At 29.7% G+C, this 19833-nt stretch overlaps 1 protein-coding gene across 2 annotated transcripts; it reads left to right on the forward strand.

Moving 5' to 3' along the window:
- Positions 1 to 401: 401 nt before the first annotated feature.
- Positions 402 to 18020, forward strand: LOC134718691 (ras-related protein Rab-8A-like). 2 transcript variants are annotated; one of them, XM_063581353.1, is made up of 8 exons: positions 402 to 590; positions 1816 to 1876; positions 6407 to 6467; positions 6906 to 6983; positions 7696 to 7785; positions 9309 to 9425; positions 11937 to 11960; positions 14596 to 18020. In XM_063581353.1, the coding sequence occupies exons 1-8, from the start codon at positions 467 to 469 to the stop codon at positions 14677 to 14679; spliced, it is 639 nt and encodes a 212-aa protein (XP_063437423.1). In that variant the 5' UTR covers positions 402 to 466; the 3' UTR covers positions 14680 to 18020. The 2 variants fall into 2 exon arrangements, with proteins under 2 accessions (XP_063437423.1, XP_063437424.1); XM_063581354.1 differs by lacking the exon at positions 11937 to 11960.
- The last annotated feature ends 1813 nt before the right edge of the window (positions 18021 to 19833 follow it).

Below are 19833 nucleotides of genomic sequence, written 5' to 3' on the forward strand. Positions count from 1 at the left end.
ATGTGTTTCAGCGATGACCCTTTTGTACTGGATTTTATACTGAATAAAATTAGTTAGTTAGTTAGTTAGTTATAATAATCAGGTACCGTATATGTCTTTGGGTTTAATTGGAATAAAATATATATATGCACTGTTATGAATGTCTATACATTTTTTTTTATTTAAAAGCAACTTATAATAGATAATTTCGATTTAATTTTACATTTTGATTTCAGTAGTTTATTTTTATCTGAATATGAATCTTTATTTAGGTCATTTATGCAATTATGCATTCCAGTTTCACTTTAAATATTAAATATACTTTTTTCTTATTTTCCCAGCTGTTCGAAGTTCCCGAAAAAATGAATTTTCTGTAAAAACATAGATGAGTATGAAAACTTCCGAAGTAACCCGGAAGTGCCATTCCGAATACGTCACTCCATTTATGTCAATGAGGGTGTTTCCTGTTAATTTTTAGTTCAACAAGATGGCGAAAACTTACGATTATTTATTTAAACTGTTGTTAATTGGTGATAGTGGTGTTGGAAAGACTTGTGTTTTATTCAGATTTTCCGAAGATGCCTTTAATTCAACATTTATATCAACGATAGGTAAAAGTCTAGAGAAAAACTTCTAATGGTCACTCGGAGTACCTCAATGTTTACCTGTATTTTTTCAAAACAAAACATAAAACCATCCCTTTTCACCACATTTATGGTTTCTGCTCATCCACAAGGCTTATCTTTTACCTTCCAATAACCAGATCCTAGGTTCAGAAAAAGTACAGTTAATTACCCAATGACAATACCTTTTCTTAACAATGGCTGAGTGAGTCATCAGTCATTGTGAACATGACACTATTATAAAGCATACTTGTACATGTATCTGAGTGACATATTGTCATTTTTTTTCAATAATGATTGTTACTTTTTAACATATGCTTATGAGAACAACAATTTAACTTTCACTTTGGGGGTTATGGGGATTCCAAATTTGATTAAAAAAATAATATTGTGGTCATGCAATCAACAACAACAATTCTGAATTCGGATTTATAGTGTTCAATTTTGAAAAAAAAAAAAAATTGAATTATGGCGTCAAAAACCAAAAAAATATTCGCTCAATGCAATGATCATGATGATGCATAAAAAAAATTCTGACTCAGACTAAGCTGCCTAAGAAGTTATGTTCTTATTGCCAAAACATCTAAACTACTAAATCTAAAGACCATTTTTATGTTCACCTGATAAATGTATAACCTAAGAAAGCTACAAGTCAAACTTATATAAGGGTATATCTGAAAATTTCACCCTTTTACATCTATTACTGTCATGACTGTTTCAAACAATAAGCAATGAGACAAATTAATAAGTTCTGGAACTATTCAATGGGATTTCCTTTTAGTCATGTCACATGTTACCTAATCTTATCTGTACGTTCAGCATCTGTCAGGCACACTACCAAATGGTGTATTTGGGATTTGCTATAAACACAGGTCATTGAAAAAAATATATTGAATGCATTTTGAAATAATTTCATTATAACATACATGTATAAGTTACATCACTCATCAAATACAATGTTCCAACTGTTAATGTTTAAAATTTCTGGTTCTAAATGTAAAACTTTTAAGAGAGTCTGGATTTTTTTATTCATTAGTCATGTTAGTAGAATGATTTTTGCCAGGCAATTTTTAAAATATTTTTTTTTTATACCATAGTAGTAGACTTTCCCCCCTTATTATTTATATATCTAGACAAATCCTTTGAGTGCATATCACATGATTGATCATAAGATACTAATACATATCATGTGTCTAAAATTCTGTCTTTTCAGGTATAGATTTTAAGATTCGAACGATAGAATTAGATGGCAAGAAAATAAAACTACAAATATGGTCAGTATAGTTTATTCTTAGCGTTTAGTAATATTCTTATTCTATTTGTAGTAATAATCATCTAGGCTAAGTACATATTGACCTGGAGTTTTTACAGGCAATGGTTTTACCGGGTCTACATTGCATAAAATCTTCATTACAATGCTAAACAGATTTGTAGATTCTCATACCCATGATACCTAAATGTTTTATGAATTTTAAGTTTTTTATGCCTCTGACGTAGTGCAGGGAGCATTGAGGTTAAATCTTGTCCATCTGGAAGGACGTCCAAAAGTTTGTTTCTGTTCTCCTACTTTAGATCTCTTCAACCAAATTGTATAAAACTAATTCACAATGCCTATTACCACAAAACACAGATCAAGATTGAATTTTGGTGACGTCACTTTCACTGTTCTAGAGTTTTACCCCTTTACAAATTGAAAAATTGCTCATTTTTTTTGTTTTTATTCTTCAACTTTAGTTTGCCTCATCAAATGTTATGAAACTTCTTTTTTTTTAGCCCTTTTATTTATTTTTTTTTTTTTGGGGGGGGGGTCATCTAATTGTCCAAGGGTTATGTCCCTTTTCAAATGGAAAAATTGCTGAATTTTTGGTTTCTGTTCTGTAACTTAAGTTAACCTCAACCAAATGTTATGAAACTTAAAATACAATTTTTAATCCCACAAAACTTAATACAAATTTGGGTAGCATCAATTTTACCATTGTTTTATAGTTATGTCCCTTTATGACTTTATATGATACAAACCTGCCAACTGTCACTATTTGCGAGGGATTTCCCCCATGAAAGCTCAGGTCCCAAATTGAAATTTTGAAAGAGCAATTTTGTCCACAATTGAAACAAAACAATTAATTTAACAATGACTCCAGGCTAATGAAAGTATGAAAAAGCCCAAAAAACAACATTAAAATGTATTTGCAGGCCCCCTTGAAGGTTTTTGTCGAGCCTTCGTCTTTAGTTGAAAAAGCGAGACTAAGCGATCCTACATTCCGTCGACGTCGTGGGTGGTGTCAACAAATATTCACTCTGTGGTTAAAGTTTTTGAAATTTTAATAACTTTCTTAAACTATACTGGATTTCTACCAAACTTTGACAGAAGCTTGTTTATGATCATAAGATAGTATCCAGAAGTAAATTTTGTAAAAATAAAATTCCATTTTTTCCGTATTTTACTATAAATGGACTTAGTTTTTTCTGCAGGAAACAAAACATTCACTCTGTGGTTAAAGTTTTTAGAATTTTAATAACTTTCTCAAACTATCCTGGGTTTGTACCAAACTTGGACAGAAGCTTGTTTATGATCATAAGATAATATCCAGAAGTAAATTTTGTAAAAATAAAATTCCATTTTTTCTGCATTTTACTTATAAATGGACTTAGTTTTTTCTGCGGGGAAACATTACATTCACTCTGTGGTTTGTACCAAACTTGGACAGAAGCTTATTTATGATCATAAGATTGTATCCAGAAGTAAAGTTTGTAAAAAGATTACTCCGTTTTTTCTGTAATTTACTTTTAAATGGACGTAGATTTTCTTACAATCATAAAATAGGAACAAGAGGAATATTTTTATTGATTTTTTTCCTCATTGTTGTTGAGCCTGCGATTTACAGCAAAAATAGGCGAGACACTGGGTTCCGCGGAACCCTTACAAATTTTATTTAGGACTATGAGAGCCATGTTGCACGTAAAACCCCCATGGTCATTTTGAAAAGTTGGCAGGTACATGTATGTGATGGACAAGCTGGAGCATCATCTGCGTTCCATGGACACATTCCCCATTTATTTAATATGGCTTAAACATCATAACTTAAAATCTATAAACTTCAATCTGCCACTAATCATAGAGTTCTCAATAAGTGGTTATAGTAACTATATGGATTTGACCACATTTTTGGGAAGAACAAATTTGGTAATTTGCAATAGGAATGATAGTGAGGACCTGCATATTTTCTTCAAGGACCACCAGGGAATTAAAGATTTTGAGAACCCTGCAAATCATGCTAATAAGGTGTACAAGTTCTAATTTATTATCTATTTACTTGAAGGAACATGCTTTTTACTACAATGTACTAAGAGTTCACAAGGGGTTAATTCAGTTCAAATAAAAAAAAATTCTAAAGCCAATTTTGACCAAACTTAACAAAATGCTATAAGCACGTTAATAGATTCATCATAGCTCCATGAACTGTTCAATATGTTTCATCCAAAGGACACTTTTAACTACTTTATACAATTTTGAATATCAGGAAAAAAAATTAAAGTTGTTACTATTAAGGTTTCAATTTACTTTGTTATGTTTTTAAAAATTGAGAATGGAAATGGGGAATGTGTCAAAGAGACAACAACCCGACCATATAGCAGACAACAGCAGAAGGTCACCCACAGGTCTTGAAAGCAGCGAGAAATTCCCGCACCTGGAGGCTACCTTCAGCTGGCTTTTTTGGTTTGGTTTGGATTGTGATTCTTTTGCCTTATCATAAAATTTGAGAACCCTTTAACCTGAATACTCCAAATCTATTAGTTCATATTTTGAAAAAATAGTTTGGAAACTCCCAAAAAGTAGTGATGAATTATGGGTATGTGCACTTGATTTTTGGAGTTTCCAAACTATTTTTTCAAAATATGAACTAAAAGATTTTTGTTAAATGAACACAGTACTGTTATTTCTTATTAAAAAAAATCAGTTCAAAGTTCAAATGCAACTGTACACACCAATTTTTTTTATGACTATTATCTACATTATCTACCGGTATCTAAAATTTGATGAAATTCTAAAGATTGAAATCTAATGCATTTTAGTTATACCTGGTGAATGTTATTTTTGAAAATGTACAATGAATTAAAGGAAATTTTTAACCTGAGTCCTATGGCTATTGACAATTAAAAGTCATTTCACATAAACTTTGAACAATTATATTACAAAGCACATGATCATTTTTTTATGATTGATAGTGAGGGCAGATACAAAGTACATATTATAGCTTGTGATATGAGTTAAATCGCTCATTATTTATGATGATACATAAAATTAAGGAAGTTATAATATAATAAACTGAAGAAGTTGTTTGATGATCGACAGTCAAAACAAGGAAGAATTAAATACTTATATTGACTTAGACTTTTTATATTATGTTTGTTTTTTTATCTTATGATGAAATTTAAATAAGCAATTTAACCGATTTAAGATATAAATAATTTGTATTTGTTGAACAAGGTTGTACAATGAAGAATGTGTTGTGTCACAGAGATATTTTAATTATGCAGAAGAAAAACCTTGAAAATGTTGAAAGTATTTACCACAAGATAATGAGATTATTTAATTTATTATTGATTTGAAGTTGAATAAATCGTGCAATTGTTCAAAAGTGCATTGAAATATGAGAATTTAAAATATTTAAATGTCAAATGAACGTCTTGTGTTTGCTTTAGTAGATTATTTTTCAAAATATTTGTTCTTAAGCTCACTTTGACTGGAGGGCCTATAACATGTAAAAGCAAAGTTATTGTCATCACTTAGCTTTCGTTGTTGACCTCCCTCATTGTAATAGCTTTTTATAATGCTGACCATTATATAATAACAACATTGTTCAAATTACAATTTTGGAGTTTTTTTGTCTAATTACCCTTTTTTCAAGGATTTATTTTCTTATGAGATTCTTGTTATTAAACATGTTAAATTCCATCACTGGTGTTGCCAAGTGAAATTTGTGTAAAACAGGCAGGGAAAATGCAAGTCTCTCTTGTGTTGGTATATATCATTTGTATGTACTAAGTGATCAATTACAGAATTGTACAAACAATATTATACTTATGAATGAACTGAAAGGAGCACTTATCATTCTTATAACAAAAGTGGTATGAAGTGTTCATGCAATTATCCATTTGAGTTTAAGGAATAACAAGATGATCATACATTGTTGTTACTATTAAGACTAATTGTATTGTTCCTACATCAAAATGAAAATTTTTCAAGTTTCTTACTTAGGATTGTTGTAGTAGGTAAATCCATTTACCATGGACTCACCATTTGTTGGCCATTATTGAAAATACTGTTCTCTATTTGTCAAATTTCCATTGTCAAAGATGTTGTTATTGACAGATACATATACGAGTAACAGTAAACCAACTAATTTTTGCATGCAATTTATTTTCACAACTTTTAAGAGTAGAAAATATAATTGATATTGCAATCATAAGTTGTCCCAAGTATATATGTAAAACTTAGTTTACTTATTTATTAACATAAAAAAAATTAAATATTAGACAATTTATAGTAACTTTCTTCTATGGAACCATTTCAAATAAAGTTGTTGTATCATTTGAAGGTTCTGTAACAGTTGTTGATCTTTTTGGTGGTCTGATTGGTCCAGACATTTTAGCAGATGCTGAATATATGATTCCTGGCCAAATTAATATAAAAGGACTGAATTGAGTTCTGAATTAATCCATTTCTGCAAGCTTCATCAGTTAAGATAATGTACATGTACCTATGTGTATACCATATATTAATTGTTTGATGTACATTGTAGGGACACGGCCGGTCAAGAGAGATTCAGAACCATTACAACAGCTTACTACAGAGGTGCTATGGTGAGCACATTTATTCTCCAACATGTGCAATAAGACACATTACACAAGTGTTGACTCTTATGATATAAAGGAGATATGGTATAATTGCCTTTGAGACAACTGTCTACCAGAAACTAGAATTCTACTATAGGTTATCATACACTCACTTTGTCAGTCGCAGTGAGATAGTACTATCTTACAATTGAAAAAAATCCATATGTTCTAGTCAGCTTTAAAAAGACCTCAACTTAAAAAAATGAAACAATTCAAACAAGACAATATAATAGAGCAATGACCAATGTAGCTTCTACTTTTCTTAGAATTTAATCTCCCACCTTAAAAAAAAATCATGTTACATGAAATAAAAATGTTATTTTGGCTTTTGTAAAAGTCTGTTAAGAAGCTTTATGTTTATATTTAAGAATTTATGTTAACCCATTTATGTTTTATACATTTCAGGGTATTATGCTAGTTTATGACATCACAAATGAAAAATCTTTTGAAAATATTAGAAACTGGATTAGAAATATTGAAGAGGTATGTGTGTTAGTGCATGAGTTATTTCCCTTTGTCAATTATTAGCTATCACTTAATAAATTAAAATGCTTTCTGACAGTCAATTAGTAACAAATAGTATATAACAGGCTATTATTTGAACTTGGAATTAATTTTAATTATGGAATTTGCTTTATTTCTTGTGCTCGAATTTTTTTAATAAATTCCATGTTTATTTGGTACTATAATGTTTTGAGCGGATCATAACACTTTCCATACAATGTATTTTGTATAAATAGTGTTCACTCACTGTGCGCGGCACAGTACATTCTATTGAAAATGTGCTATCTTCTTTGTAATAGAAAGTGTTGTGCGCAGCACAGAACATTTGAGTACAGAATTAACATGGAATTTATTAAAAATTTCCAGCACAAGAAATTATGCAAATTCCATAATTAAAAATAATTCCAAGTTCAAATAATAGCCTGTTATAGATTTATGTGTATAAAATTCTACCCCCAACTTTAAAGAGATATAGATGAGTCCAACATAATAAATGATGATATCTTTTTCAAGGACGATATTATGGTTACCGATGACCATAAATTTACCAATTATATTGTTATTGCATCTCCCGACAAAGTTTGCTTATTTAATTTTCCTTTCTTCCAACATTTTACTATTGTCTCGAAAATGGTTATTTCCAAATTAAATAATACCTATGTTTTTATAAGTAATTGTTTTTATTACCCAGCATGCATCACAGGATGTGGAGAAGATGGTTTTAGGCAATAAATGTGATATGAATGACAGAAGAATGGTATCGAAAGAAAAAGGAGAAAAAGTATTTAACTCTAACAATAGAAAAACTTACATGCTAGAAAAAACTGAGAAAATTAGCATTGATTTAATAAGAAATCATAGAATTTAGTTTCTCAAAATGTTAAACAAGTAAACATAAGTACAAAAAAATAGTTAAATGAAAAACAGTATATGAGATGTGACGTAAAGAAATCGACTATAATGCAAAAATATGTTAAAACATCTGTAAATCTTATTACTGTTGAAAAACAAAAATCTCTATGCTCTGTCTGTAAATTGATTTGTTTTAAGAAAACTACTAAACAAACGAAAATTCATCTTTTATTTCATATTTGAATGTTCCTGTCAATGTATATAAATTTGTTCTACCTAACAGAAAATCGGATAGAACCTTTGTCATAAACAATATCATAATAACTATTCCTATTGGAACAAATATTCTATATTGTTTATTCCATTAGAAACATATACTGTAATATTTATTCCACTGGAAATGATATTCCAGAATATTGTTTCCACTTGGAACTTATATTATGAAGGATCTTCTATTCCCTGACATTCCAACATTTTTTAAAGTCTTATACTTGTATATGTATACGTACACTTGCATAAGGTCAATTTCTATTTGACCCAGCTCATATGTTGTACATGTGTACTCCGTGTCAATTTAAACAGTTGCTTCATCAAAACCTTAAGGTGGTACCCAACACTTTCACTCAAATAAATTTTGCTAGTTTAATTTTCATAAAATTTTGATATAGTATTTACTTTGACCCTTTAACAAAAATATAAAAAATTCAAAAATTTTGAACCAACCGTTTTGTCAGAATAATTACACTGGTTATATAGCATTTTGACAAACACTAATTTTGATCTTAAAGAAGCTTAATATTCTCTTAACAACACAACGTAATTAAAACGTTTAGCTGATTTTACAAAGTTATCTCCCTGTAGTGTTAGGTACCACCTTAAATAACATAAACACATTTTTGTGGATATCAGTTCCAATTACCTATGTCATACAAGTGGAATTTAATTAATGTTATGTACAGTTAATGAAATACCATCTTCAGTATTTCAAAAGGGCTATCTTTATTCAATCTGACAACAAAATAGTTGTCCTTTAGATACATTGTTTTATGCAGCAGTATTTCTTTTCATAGAATTATACCTTTGCTAAATACCTGTCAAAAAAGTACATTTATTCAATAAATTATTATGAAAATATAGGTCATCATATTGCCTTCAAAAATTAGTAGAACCATACAGTATAGTAAGCCATAATAGACTCCTTGATGACAAAATATAAAACAATTCAAATGATTGAACAGAGCCTCATTTATTCTTCAACAATGAGGAAAAAATAACAAGGGCAGACAGCAACCAAATAAAACTACTGAATTATGAACTCCTGGCTTGGGACAAGTACCTAAAGAATGAGTTTCAGTTAAACAATGCAAGCATGTACATGTATTTCTTACTTTCAGCTGCTTACTTTGATTGGTTTTATACTTTGAGGTTATATTTTAATTTGATATATTTTAGTTAGCAATTGAGCATGGTATAAAGTTTATGGAAACTAGTGCTAAAGCCAGTATTAATGTAGAAGAGTCTTTCTTTACCTTGGCAAGAGATATCAAGGCTAAAATGGATAAAAAATTGGTAAGATATCGCAATTAAATCAAATTTAACTTGATATATTATGCTATATAAGATCTCTAGAAAAGTTAAAACAGCATATTTCCTATAGAACATAACTAAACGTTAGCATACAATAATATATGTCAATGCTCAAGTTAATGACATCATAAGTGACAAAAATATGATTTTGACAGTTTCTCGATCTTTACTGTACAATTGAAGGGTAACTGCATGAATATTATTGGATATTATTGCCTGTAGACTATACATTGCAGTAACAAGCTCATGTGATATAAAATATCTACTAGGGTCAATATTGACCAATAATTATGCAGTAACCCTATGCAATTAAGGATAATTGAAATTACTGAAAGATTTCTGACAATACAACATAAAACAACTGACAGCCTGTATACAATATATTAAACATTTGTAAGGTACTGCGGAACCCAGTGTCTCGCCTACTTTTGCTGTATACTGCAGGCTTAACAAAAATGAGGAAAAAAATCAATAAAATTATTCCTCTTGATACTATCTTATGATTGTAAGAAGCTTCTGTACAAGTTTGGTAAACATCTAGGATAGTTAAAGAATCTAATAGATGTTTTGAAAACTTTAACGGCAGACTGTATGTAATGTTAACTGGAAGAAAATCTAAGTCCATTTAAAAGTAAAGTACAGAAAAAATGGAGTTATCTTTTTACAAACTTTACTTCTGGATACTATCTTATGATCATAAATAAGCTTTTGTCCAAGTTTGGTACAAACCCAGAATAGAATAAGAAAGTAATTAAAATTTTAAAAACTTTAACAACAGAGTGAATGTTATGTTTCCCCGCAGAAAAACTAAGTCCATTTACAATGTAAAAGTAAAAATGGAAAAAAATGGATTTATTTTTTTACAAAATTTACTTCTGGATACTATTTTATGATCATAAACAAGCTTCTGTCCAAGTTTGGTAGAAATCCAGTATAGTTTAAGAAAGTTATTAAAATTTCAAAAACTTTAACCACAGAGTGAATATTTGTGGACGCTGCCGCCAACGACACTGATGACGACGGAATGTAGGATTGCCTAGTCTAAAATCGAAGGCTTGACAAAAATTAATAAACAACAACCACACCATAGGACCTTTAACAATGAGTAAAATCAAACCTTGTAGAAAGCCAAGATATACTCCTCAAGCACAAAATGTAAAACAAGATAGCCTTAACTTATTTACCGTATGACAATTTTTGCATTGAATAAAATAGATTATGTTTTTTTTTATTTTTTGAACATTTTTGCTTTTAAGGTCTTAAATCTAAACAATGAGTAAAATCAAACCTTGTAGAAAGCCAAGATATACTCCTCAAGCACAAAATGTAAAACAAGATAGCCTTAACTTATTTACCGTATGACAATTTTTGCATTGAATAAAATAGATCATGTTTTTTTTTATTTTTTGAACATTTTTGCTTTTAAGGTCTTAAATCTATATTTTCTTTGACTTGCTAGTCAATGACATCAATTATATCAATCCTGAATGAAATTAAAGTTCTATGGCTGTTCTCATGGTTGAAATTAAGTTTAAACATTAAAGATTTTAATATTTTGTAGAAAATGGGAGTAAGTGATATTCATCTTCAATAGCAAATCTGACATCAATTAACATAGTTACTTATAAACAAATATAACACTAGTACTCTATCTATATTTGTATACACACATATTCTCCAGCCAAAGTTAGATTTACTGTTTTATTACACTAAAATCACACATAACAAGTATATCTGGAAACAAGCGGTGCATGTTTTGAAATATTCTTACTATTCTTTTTGTGATTTCATTCTTACAGACACCTTTTACACATGTTAGTAGTTATAAGCGTGGGTATTCACATCAACAAAATGCAGATACAGTGAAAACAGAGAATCACACAAATAATTATCTGTTGGTCATTCCCTGGTTCTGACCATTTTTCTTTCCAAAATCAAGTTTTGGGTCTAATAAAATGAATTTTACCATAAATTGTTCACATGATATTGAAACAAAGTGCACATGTTCATTACAATATTAACTTATGAATTAAACACCGTTTTGCATAATCCATTGTATTGCAATGGCAATTGGAATATCAAACAAAAGTTTGCTTTAAACGATGGCCAACACAAATGTTTTAAGTGGTAAAAGAAGACTCTAATCTTAATGAATTGTCCTTGATGATAACTGGCGAAAATATTTTCACAAATAAGGCTGGTCTATTAGTTTACATTTTGTATACTGGTTCCCCTGTATCTGCATGAGTTGATTGGTTGAAGCTTTTATTTCAATAAAAACACTGTATATTCAGATTATAATATACATTAATCACATTATGGTAGATCAAACAATTTAAACTTTAAGCAATTAATTATGATTTCTTGAAGGAAAATTTGTGAATTTTCTTATGGTAGATCTTAAATATCTATGAACTGGACTGTTATTCTGTATATCATGTGTTTATATGACAAGTAACAATAAGAACTACAAAATATTGATTATTTTAAAAGGCACACGACCATATTTTAAGTGCAGTAAGTCGACTTTGAACAACTTGCGCTACCTAGCTTTATAAAATAATATCATAAAATCTGCTTTACACATACTCTGTTTTCTGAAGATCAAAAATTAAATGAAATTTCTGCCAATTTATTGCAAAGTGTCTTTAAAATCAAATTTCTTAGTCTAATGTCTTCTTTAATGACCATATATTTTACTAGGACACACAAATAATTTTCTCCTTTTCTGACCTTATCTATTTCTTATCTGTATTTCAGGCCTAGAAATATATTGCTGTTTCACTTAGCCTTACTAGAATAAGCATTTTTTTAGTTTATAAAAATGTATGATATAATAAATAATAATTAACATGGCATATGGGTTCAATACAGCATTGATAAACAAACTTCAGTAATGGCCAATATCAATAAATACTGATTATGATATGAACAAAAGCATCATGCAGTTTTATCCCTAGTATTTTCAAATAGCATTATTTTCCTTAAATTGTAGCCCACATTTACAAAACATTGTATTTTAAAATTTATTAAAAATATAGCAACATTGTGAATACAAATAGTAACATGGTAAAAAATATAGCACCATGGTAGAAAGTGGGGAGAACACTATGTTGTTCACAAATATTACATTTATTTTTAAGAAATAAGTTTAAAAGCCTTGTTTTTATCATGAATATAAATGCCTTCACAGTCCTTTCATGTTAGCCATCTACCTGTACTCTTCTGTGCAGCAAAGTAATACACATACCTTTCAATGAAATAAGTCAATGTTAGGAAGAGTTACTTCTCTTTTGTCACCAAATTCAACTTGTCATACTCTTTATAGCTTGCTGTTCAGTGTGAGCCAAGGCTCCTTGTTGAAAGCCGTACCTTGACCTATAATGGTTTACTTTTAAAATTTGTTAGTTAGATGGTGAGTTGTCTCATAGGCACTCATACCACATCTTTCTATACCAAATTAAGAAAAAGTTTTTTTTACTGAACAATTTATTCTGCTAGTCTTGCTTTATTCATCACTATGATCAAATGCAGATCTCTTATAAGATGTGTGTATCGCATATATTTAATTTTGCTTGTCAAATAAAAAAATCTAAAATTAATCTTTTCAAAATGGTGGCCAAGGGAAGTAACTCATGGTGGGCAAGGGAAGTAATTCAAACTGTAATTTTGATTTATAATGAATTATTTAGCAGGAATGTGTATTATTTTGATCAGATAATGTAAAAGGATATCAACAAATGCTTAAAACATATACAGCTTCATACATTCATGCAAGCTAATTATGAAGTCAAATATCAAAAAAGAATTTGATGATTTGCTGTGATACTTTTGATGTTGGCTTAAGGGCATACGATACAGTTACAGGGGAGGTAATGACGTCGCTAACGTAAAATGTTATGTTCGTGACGTCAAACTGTGACATATTGGGAAAAGATGAATTTTTTGCCTGATTTTTATCATTCAAACTGATTTAAATTGAAAACGAGTTCATGGACCCCTATTTTTCAAAACGGCAATTTGTTTCATTTAGCAGGGAGATTATGTGATCCAAATTTTATAAAACTGTAAACAGAGGATTTTTTTGAATTTTGATAAACATGCAGTAAAAAATGACGTTTTTTCCTCAATTCATGAACATTTGATAAATGTGAGTTATTTCTGAATAAAAAATCACAGATTTTTTTAGGATACTTATCAAAAACAGAAATTACCGATTATTTAACATAAAACAATTTGTTTTTATCTTTTATAACAAAAAGGTTATGTCTTTCTTTCGAAAAAGAAATTACGGCCACTAATCTGAATTTTGAGCAAATATACAAAATTTCGACCTAATTTTACTCAAAAAGTAGCACATGAAGGTATATTTTTTATTACATATTTGATTTAATCAGGTAAAAAATAGCCATTATGCAAATTTTCATGAACTTGTTAATACAGGATCAAAACTGTATCGTATGCCCTTAAAGCTATAAAATACATGCAGATCAATTACAGCTAGATTGTAGTAATGATGTAAGGGAGATAATTTGTTTTTTTATTGCTAAAGTTATGATGTAGGGGAGATAATTCTATCTAATATTTAAATAATAATAGTCATAGAGGATCATTATTATAACATGTGCTCTTACATATATCTGCTATAAAGGCTTCAACTTATTTATTAGCAGCCTCTTTCAGATTACTATATTATACTTGCAAGTAGGGAATTTATCAAGTTAAAGCAGTGGTTAATGATTTAAAATGTAGACACGAAAGGACGAGTTTGTAGAATTGCACATGAGTGCATCAGATTAGAGGATATTCTGGTTGTTATAAATAAACTCATCATAGATAACAGGATGGAAATTTTGTTGTTGTGTCAGGCCCGTTTCATCTACAAAAGACTCATCAGTGATGCTTGAATAAAAAAATAGTTCAAAAAGCCTAATAAAGTATGAAGTTGAAGAGCATTGAGCACCAACAATTTGAAAAAAGACATGTTGAAATAATGTATAATTTAGATTGTTTAAAAAGTAGTAATACAATTTATTTCAAGAAAGCTAACTGTATGAGTAGTTTTAAAGGACTGTGTTTTTCTGTATTGACAAAATGTATTTTTTGTTTACACATATATTTGTAATTTTAACATGTGTATCTATTTTTTCAGGAATCTTCGAGTGCACAAAACAAAGGACACAAATTAAATGAAAAAACTCCTCAAAAATCAAGATGGAGATGTACAATACTTTGAAGAAATATCATTGGTTAATACAGTCATGTGATTCCCATAACACCATTTGATTGGCAAGGTTTAGCATTTCTAAATCAACCAGCCAATACAAGAACCAGCTTTTATCATTTGATACGCATCTGGCCTTTAATTGGTCAGCCAGAGACAAATCAACATACATCATTATGTAAATAAGTTCATGAATATTCATGAGTTATGTAAGATTGCTCACTAGTTGATTTATCTTGACATCAAATAAAATGAGCTTCCAGCCCAGTCAAAAAGGAATGAGAGAGAAATAAAATAACACCCTCAAAAGATATAGGGTGTTGAATTTTCTAAAGTTTTTTTCTGATAACTTTTTTTTTATATATGAAAACAGGGTATTATGTCAAACCAAATGCATTTGAAGGAAAAAAAGGGGCAAATTGATTTTTTAGTTGAGTTTTAAAAAATAGTTCATTTATTTTTATTTTAGCATTGAATTATAACAATATGAGAATTTTGTTAAAGATTCTTTAAACTATAAATAGTTTTAGTAGTTCATCTTTGTTTTAACAGAATAGGAGATACTTGTTAAGAACATTATTGCTCAAAATCAATGGCAATAAAGCTGAAAAGAACTTAATATAAAGAATTTTTTTAAATTGACTTGATCTTTATAGTCATAAAATTTGTAGCATAATACAAACACTTGCCAGATAATTCAAATTAAAATACTGTCTTATTAAATGGTTAAGGATGTAATACACTGCAAAAACAGTGTCGAATTTTTGTTTGTAGATTTTACTGGTTCCAATTTTTCTTTGCCTTCTTTTTATTCAGGATCAGTGCATTTAAAAAAACATACAGTCTTCAAAATTATTTTTTCCGAATTAATTTTTTCATGCTTGAGTTATTTTGTGATAGATATCAGATTGCAAATCTGTTTTGAGTGTAATAATCAATGTAAGAGTGTATGTGTGCTATTTTCTAAGAATAAGGAATATTTTGTGTGCAAAAGTATGAAAGTATGACCCTTAACCTTGGTTGTGTTTTTTTCTGAATTAGTACATATATGTGAATATTGCACAGTCTGATAGAAGATACCGTGTTATTTAAACTCTAACTTTGATAATTGAAAACAAAAACCTGACTTTTGTTAATAGCCTCCAAATTGTCCATGCTGTAATCTACTCTTGACAAAATATAAAGATTAAATAGATTTTAATTTGTTAAATATTTGTTATTTATGGCTGATGACTTGAAAAGCCTCAATATTGTAATTTTCTCTTGGAAGATATCCTGAAGGGTGAAAATATCAAGAGTAAGAAAGTCATGCTTTTGTTTTTGTTATTTATGACTTAAAGGTAGGGCTGGCAGCTCATTTTGCATTATCACTACATAATTATATATGTGCTTCCTTTAACTTATATTTCACCTGAAAATCAAGAATTCTGTCCTAACCAAACCATGTCTAAACTAAACATGTCATCTAGATTTCACAAGATTAATTATTAAAGAATTGTCACCTTTTGTCCTGATAGAAGGTCAATAGGGCAACTATCAGGTCAAGGCAAGGGACAAAAATGCAGACAAAAACAGATCAGCATATTGCCTTTAACAATGAACAAAACCAATACTTTATAAAAAGGCCTGGAATGACAAAACTGAAATGATTTGAAATAGAAAACCAAATGCTTTATTTATACTTCAAAAACTATTTTTTTATGAGTTACAATTAAAGATACCAAATATGTAACAATCTTGTGGCACTTGAATTTGGTGGTGTTACAACTTATTATAAGACCTCATGTGATAATCAATTTAAAAGGAGGTACCTAAGCACAAACGAATGATAAAAATACTTTATTTTACACATGGTTTGGGTAAGACAGGTTTGACTGTGCTTTCTTGCTTTTATGATTTATAGATTTACAGTAAATATTCACCATTTGTAAATAGTACTCTATGATGCAGCTACTAGTATATTATATTGGCCTTTTCTGTTATACCTAACTGTCTGACAGAAATAATTGTACAATTGTATGTGAACATCTACTTTTGTTTTGAAACTAAAATACATGTTTTAGCATACAAATCATCATGATTAATTTGTTCTCATCAGGGTTCTCACTAAGGCGAGTCCATGAGTTCTGGACTAATCAAAATCTGCCTGGACTCACTATTTTCAAAACTAGTGAGTTCACAGATGCACCAAGATTGAAATATTTTGTTTAAACTGAACACAGTTAAACACAAATATCACCATTTTTATAGCAAAAGTTTAAAAGTGATCTGAATGTAATGTCATTTCATTGCTCTGTTAGGAAATGGGGACTAAAATATTACATTGTATTGCAATAAAATATTTTCTTCTTGCTGTTGGACTCATCATGGCTAAAAATGACCGAGTCCCTGGACTCGCCTTCAAACATCCTTAGCGAGAACCCTGCTTATGTGGAGCTATTGAAATATTAAAATGTCATTTGACAGTCATGTGGCAGTTTCTTATTTCTTTTCATTGTAATAATTCAAAAATTTGAAAGAGGTTTTAATTTATGAGCGTGTTATTATGTAAATGTCCAGGGAGATTTCTAGTGAAAAAATATGTGAAACTATTTTGCATTTAATTATTAGCTTCAATAGAAGACTTATTTGTAATCTTCAACTTCATCAACAGAAATTTTGTTTTTGTTATCATTCACTTAATTATTTAAGTTTTCACTTCAGGTTGTCTTCTATTAAATTAGTAAGAGCTGTCTCTCTTTTATAAAGGTATATTTTCAGGAAGACATGTTATTTTAGACAAAAAAGTGCAAAATTAGGAATTGAAGTTTGCTTATGTAGTAAACCTTAAAACTTTATGGAATCTTTCTCAACTTAAGATATGATTCACTAAAAAAGGAGCAAAATCTGAAATTGAAATTCCTAAAAAGTTCTATTTGGTATTTTTCTCAAATGCACAATATGGTTCAATCAAACATTTTCTTGTGTTATATGCACTGTGAAATTGGCTGATTCATCTATTCAATCCCTTCATTAAACATCTTTGGAAAATCAACTTTCGGGTGCGAGAATTCTCACTACATTGAAGACCCACTGGTGGCCTTCGGCTGTTGTCTGCTCTATGGTTGGTTTGTTGTCGCTTTGACACATTCCCCATATCCTATCTCAATTTTATCACTATCATTCAGTGTAAAAGTAATTCATGGTCAATCTGTTTTGGGTGTACTGCACTGGACACATGTAGCGAATAAAACTCAGTTGGGACCATGTGCACCAACATTTAGATCAATGCCTCAGGTTTGAATTTTTAGATTGTACTTAAATATTTAAGAACCCCTGTATTCAATCATTTCTTCAAGAAATCTTTACATCATTAGCACCGATCTATATATAATTTCTGCTTTGAAAAAACATGACTCATGCAATTTAATGAATGGTAATTATGCAAAGGTTGTTTGACTACAAATTATAAGAATGTATTGTTTTGAAAGGGAGGGAGAGTTTAATATAGAAATATATTCATTTCAATTCTATTTGAATAGATACACTACAGCTCGGGTGGATTTTGCTTTGTCCACCTGCTCACCATGGGAGTGAGCACCTGGTCCCGGTGGGCAAAATTTCTAGCTTGTCCACTCTGCCAACCCATAGGAGTGGGCATGCAATTTCTTTTGTTTAATCAAAAAATCAAAAGAAAAAAGCAGATAAGCATTTGTTATCACTATTTTTACAAAAAAGAGATTATAGCTAGGGTGGGCACGGTGGACTGCCCACGTTGGGCCGGTGGAAAAAGCAAAATCCATCCGAGCTGTTGTGTATGAATAATAAATGTCTCATTAGTTTAATAGTAGTGCTTATTTTGCATAATGAAATTAAGGGTAATTAGTATTTTGAGATGCAGATAATATTTCTTAGATAAACTTGGTGGAGATTTTAATTTATTAAAAACTAAGAAATTACATATTAGCAAACAATTTGTTTCTGTTTACCAGTATACTAGTTATAATAAGTATGTAATTTTGCCTATAGTGATGTTACAAATAATTGTCAGAAAACTTGTTCTTCAACCTTTTGTTTTAATGTAATAATGATAAAAATAAATTTTTGGTTGTTTATCTTAATCTACCAACCAAAGGCCATTAATTGAAATTGTTTATGATTTATTTTTTAAAACACTGTACACTTCAGATTCTTATTTGAAAAGTTTAATTTTGACACATACTTTTTGTTTCATTTGTATATACATGTAGCAGGGTCTGCTAATATTCTGGACACTTTTGTTACACAGTAAATGACATATTAATTTTATTTTATTTAAATTTCAAGCCAGGTCCAGTATCTTTATAATAAAAACAGAAAAAGAAGGCAACATATCACTCATCTTTACAGTTGGCATTATTTAACCTGGATAACAAATTGAAGTAAATTAAAAGAAACACTCATGGAGAAAGTGATATTTGATTTTATTTGGATATTTGGTAATAGTAAATCAGATATTATTGCTAGTTTTTTTTATTAACATGAAAAATGCTACTAGTTAATATCGCAGTATTAAGAACTCACATATCAGCATGCTGTGATCTTGCATTTTTGTCTACTGTAAATTCAGAAATTATTGGGAGGTTTTTATACGACCGCAAATTTTGAAAAATTTTTCGTCGTATATTGCTATCACGTTGGCGTCGTCGTCGTCGTTGTCGGAATACTTTTAGTTTTCGCACTCTAACTTATGTAAAAGTGAATATAAATCTATAAAATTTTATCACAAGGTTTATGACCACAAAAGAAAGGTTGGTATTGATTTTGGGAGTTTTGGTCCCAACATTTTAGGAATTAGGGGCCAAAAAGGGCCCAAATAAGTATTTTCTTGGTTTTCGCACTATAACTTTAGTTTAAGTTAATAGAAATCTATGAAATTTTGACACAAGGTTTATGACCACAAAAGAAAGGTTGGGATTGATTTTGGGAGATTTGGTTTCAACAGTGTAGGAATTAGGGGCCAAAAAAGGGCCCAAATAAGCATTATTCTTGGTTTTCGCACAATAACTTTAGTTTAAGTAAATAGAAAATAATGAAATTTAAACACAATGTTTATGACCACAAAAGGAAGGTTGGTATTGATTTTGGGAGTTTAGGTCCCAACAGTTTAGGAATTAGGGGCCAAAAAGGGACCCAAATAAGCATTTT

The sequence above is a fragment of the Mytilus trossulus genome, chromosome 5, assembly GCF_036588685.1.
Source record: "Mytilus trossulus isolate FHL-02 chromosome 5, PNRI_Mtr1.1.1.hap1, whole genome shotgun sequence".
NCBI classification, from domain to species: domain Eukaryota; kingdom Metazoa; phylum Mollusca; class Bivalvia; order Mytilida; family Mytilidae; genus Mytilus; species Mytilus trossulus.

What these genes read in the sequence shown, in the direction of transcription:
- LOC134718691 (XM_063581353.1), top strand. Translation starts at nt 467, where the DNA reads ATGGCGAAAACTTACGATTATTTATTTAAACTGTTGTTAATTGGTGAT. An exon ending in CTAAAATGGATAAAAAATTG is followed by an intron (nt 9,426 to 11,936) that starts GTAAGATATCGC and finishes TTATTTTAAAAG; the next exon opens with GCACACGACCATATTTTAAG. An exon ending in ACGACCATATTTTAAGTGCA is followed by an intron (nt 11,961 to 14,595) that starts GTAAGTCGACTT and finishes CTATTTTTTCAG; the next exon opens with GAATCTTCGAGTGCACAAAA.